The 4,124-nt window shown below is 43.0% G+C and overlaps 1 protein-coding gene across 1 annotated transcript; it reads left to right on the top strand.

The window, feature by feature from the left end:
• The first annotated feature begins 202 nt into the window (after window positions 1–202).
• On the top strand, window positions 203–3,551 carry LOC120818895 (acyl-coenzyme A thioesterase 1-like). Its single transcript, XM_040175769.2, has 4 exons — window positions 203–285; window positions 1,877–2,379; window positions 2,508–2,710; window positions 2,854–3,551. Exons 2-4 carry the CDS (start codon window positions 1,917–1,919, stop codon window positions 3,442–3,444), a joined length of 1,257 nt encoding a protein of 418 aa, XP_040031703.1. The 5' UTR covers window positions 203–285; window positions 1,877–1,916; the 3' UTR covers window positions 3,445–3,551.
• Window positions 3,552–4,124: the final 573 nt, after the last annotated feature.

Here is a 4,124-nt window from a genome sequence, read left to right as displayed (position 1 = left end):
ATATGAGTTATTTATAACTCATTGTTATAAGTAGGTTTACTCCTGAAACATGGTTCTCTTATTTATTGTCTATTCAACACAGCAGATGAACTCACCCTGTCCAGTCTCTGTTTGGCTCACACAAACACACACACACAAACACACACACACACACACACACAAACACACACACACACACAGGAACGCTCCGTCCCATCGATCAACAAAAAATGATTGACAGGATCAGAGAGGTGACTTTAAAACCCACATCCAACAGTCTGATTCTAGGTGAGCGCCGTGCTGCAGGTAAGACACATTCCTATTTTATTTCATCTCATGACTTCCTGACAGGAAAAAAGATGAAACAAGACAAGTAATCATTTAAAAATAAACTAATATCAATAGTGTGAGTTTGAGTCTGTGTTTTTATGAACAGGCTAATGTCATTACAGCCATTTATTACACACGTCTGTGAGCGAGTCCTCTCCTGTCGTAGGGAACTCAAACAAGTATTTGAGTGAAGCAGATACAGAGAGTCATTTCATGTCTGAAAGCATTGACCGTCATCAGGGACAATCACCTGTCTTGCCACCTGGTATGCCCAGATGTGAACATCTGTATACCTGTATACTTACTTTTAACATTCTCCACCAATTGCATCAAATCCGAAATACCAGACAATTTATTTTCAGTCTGCAAAAAATACCAACATATTCATGTAATTACTCGGTTTACTTTCAGGCTAATTTTGAGAAACGAAGATTCACTGTTAATTAAATAATAGTCTTTAAACATCCTTTGGTTCTGTGGAGTTCTGAACCTCTGATCAAGGATCGCCCCTTCTGAGACGAGACGAGAGTCAACAAACCTGTTTAAACCTGTTTTAACTAGCAGAAGCAATACAATTACAAAGTAAAAAACAGTATGAATAGTATAATATTTTGCGAAATAGCGAAGTCCCACGGTCCAGGTGTAAAGCCATTTACCAAGCTGGTTCCAAAATAATTTCCCCAGCCCTTCCCCTGTATTTGTCCTTCAAAAACTGCTCCATGGTATTTATGACTTCGTCCTGGCTCCATCTGATGGTCGAATCTGAAATCCCTCACTGACCTGACCGATCGCTGTTCACTTAATACCAAAGTACATTCAACGATCACACCTGAAGCTTAAAGATTCTTCATGTAAACATGAAGAAACATGCATAATAACATCATCTAATAGCTAGTGCACTTTAACAAAACTCATACTAAATCATCACAGTTCATCACATATTAACCATAATGTGTAACAGTTGATATGGTCCAAAATCAAAATATTTGCCTTGCAGGGCTGTCCTACATCCTTTGTCCATAAACAACATGACAGGAGACAAAAACCTCCACAAAACCATCTGTGGGGAGAAAATGAAATCCATCAAGGAAGAATTAAGAGTCCTTCCTCAGATTTAACGTTACATTGTGACAGGACGTTAACGTGAACAGTAATGGACTATAAATGGTTTGATTCAATGTGTAATTATTAATATAACATGCTAATGTTATAACTAATTTCTAATAACCCACAAACTACAATTCTATCCCTAAATATACACATGTATTCTATTTTCTACCACTAGGTGTGCTCTTCTGATTAAATCCGTAACAGATTTGAGCATTATAGAAGAATTCTTTATAAGAGCCAACCATGTGACTATCAGCGTAGGAACAGTACTTCACCTCTAAATATGAGTCCAAGAGCAACAATTAGCTGGTAACATATTATTTATTGTGCTAAATTGGCGAGGAGAAAACATTAAAAAAAAAACATTTTACAGTAAAACATTCATGACGTGTTCATCTGCTTTGTCAAAGTGTTTCAAACTCAAGTGAATTTCCAATTTCCTCTTTTACAATTACAGTGAACATTTGTAAAGAACAAACCACCGCATTTTCAGAAAGATGTCCTCCCAAGTCCGCCTGAGGCTGCTGCCGAGAGCCAGATGCATGTTCGACGAGCCCGTCCAGGTGAGGGTGGCCGGTCTCAGGTCGAGACAGATGGTCACCCTGAGAGCCAGATCCACTGACGAGAAGGGAGCGGTGTTCAGCTCCTCTGCCACCTTCAGGGCTGATGGAAGCGGGCAGATCGACCTGGAGAGGGACCCCTCCCTCGGCGGGACCTACACCGGCGTTGAACCCATGGGTCTGCTCTGGTCCATGAGGCCGGACACTTTGCACAAGAAGTTCCAAAGAACTAAGTCTCTAAACCCCCACGTGGTGAAGATCTCAGTTCATGACCAGGAAAAGGAGGAGGGGGGCAGGATCCTGGCAGAAGCGACCAATGAAAGGGTCCTGATCGGAGACGGGGTCATCCGGCGCACGGTCAAAGAGAGGAATATTCGTGGGGCCCTCTTCACTCCGCCAGGTTCTTCTTTGTCTCTATCAAATATTCAAATCCTTCAATAACCAACATTAAAAGTAATGGATTATCAATTATGTTTTGATAGGATTTAGTTTAGTATAGTAGTGTTAATCTTCTGTGTTTTGATCCAGGAGAAGGTCCGTTCCCCGCTGTGCTGGATCTCTACACTTTTAATGGAGGTTTATCAGAGAAAAGGGCCTCCCTGCTGGCCCGCCAAGGGTTTGTGGTTCTGACTGTAGCGCTGTACGGTCACGAGGACATGCCGAGGAACATCAGAGAGATCCATCTGGATCATTTTGAGGAGGCAGTGGAGTTTTTGAAAAAACAATATAAGGCAAGTTGTTTGAACTATAAACTCTTAATCTCTGAGAATACAGTTTTTATTTTTTGGGACATCGCATTTTGTAGTTTTCCTGTCTGCAACACTGCCAAAATATTTAATAACAAGCAGCTAATCGTTGGTGTGTTGGACCACAGGTTGGTGGTAAAGGAGTTGGTGTGATATCCCTTTCAAAAAGTGGAGATCTGGCACTGGCGATGGCCTCTTACCTGCAAGGTGTCGAGGCCGTAGTGTGGATCAACGGCTGCTCCGCCAACACGATTCTTCCTCTCTACTATAAGAAGAGCCAGATCCTCCCCGCGTTAACGGTTGACCTCAGTAAGCTGATTCCTACTGAGTCGAAGGCCTTCAATACCAAGAAGGTTATGAACGACCCTCTGGCAGAGGAGAACAAGGCCACCCTGATCCCTGTGGAGCGGGCGGAGGGACGTCTCCTCTTCGTGGCCTCAGAGGGCGACCTCATCTGGGACAGCAAGGCTTACGTGGACATGATGGTGGAGCGACTGCAGCGTCACGGGAAGGACAACTTTGAGATTGTGTGTTACCCCGGAGCGGGACACATTCTAGAGCCGCCTTATGGACCCTACTGCCCCTCCGGTTTTAATGCAGTTGTGGGCGGGCCGGTCCTGTGGGGCGGCGAGGCCAGGTCCCACGCTGCAGCTGAGGTCCACCTGTGGAAGAAGATCCAGGAGTTCTTCAGGACTCACCTGAGCTGTGACGCAGACTAAAGCTAAACTCTAGATGCAAATATCACAATGTGAGAGAGAAGGGTAACAGCTGAGGGGGCGTTACAACTGCAATCAAATGAAACAAGCAAATAATAAAACTACACAAAGCATGAATTACTAAGTTTGTATTAGTATGTGAATTTAACGTATTAAATTGAGATGTTTTATCAAGTATACAAAGCTGTCTAATTGCCTCTTTGTCTTTCACCCAAATTCTGACATTACATTCTCTATTAATTCACTTCTACCAATGAATCATTTAGGAAGAAGTGTGGCTATAAAAATGATAAAAAAGTCACTCCACTCGAGGAGGAAAACAAAAAGGCTTTTAACTTCACTCCTTAAAACTGGAGGCAAAGATTATCAAAACAAAATTCACTCCTTACGGAGGGAACAAAAGACTATGACAACATTAACCATCAACCTAAATGTATGATTTCACAAAATCAGAATTACTCTCTTGGAGGAAAAAAATAATGGAGCAGAACACCATGACGTGGTTTTCGAGGGTCAGAAACTACGGCGAGGCTGAAGCGAACACAAGGACAGAAACAAAAGACACTGGCACAGGACAAAGGGAAACGCAGACTATTAGTACACATGGAGGGCGATGGGGAACAGGTGGACACAACCGGCAATCAGGGAACTCAGTAGGGCCGGGTGCAAAAAGTGGTCGGTGG

The sequence above is a fragment of the Gasterosteus aculeatus genome, chromosome 5, assembly GCF_964276395.1.
Source record: "Gasterosteus aculeatus chromosome 5, fGasAcu3.hap1.1, whole genome shotgun sequence".
Classification (NCBI taxonomy): Eukaryota; Metazoa; Chordata; class Actinopteri; order Perciformes; family Gasterosteidae; genus Gasterosteus; species Gasterosteus aculeatus.
Note: the sequence above shows the minus strand (reverse complement) of the source record. Positions and strands in the feature narration are given on the sequence as shown.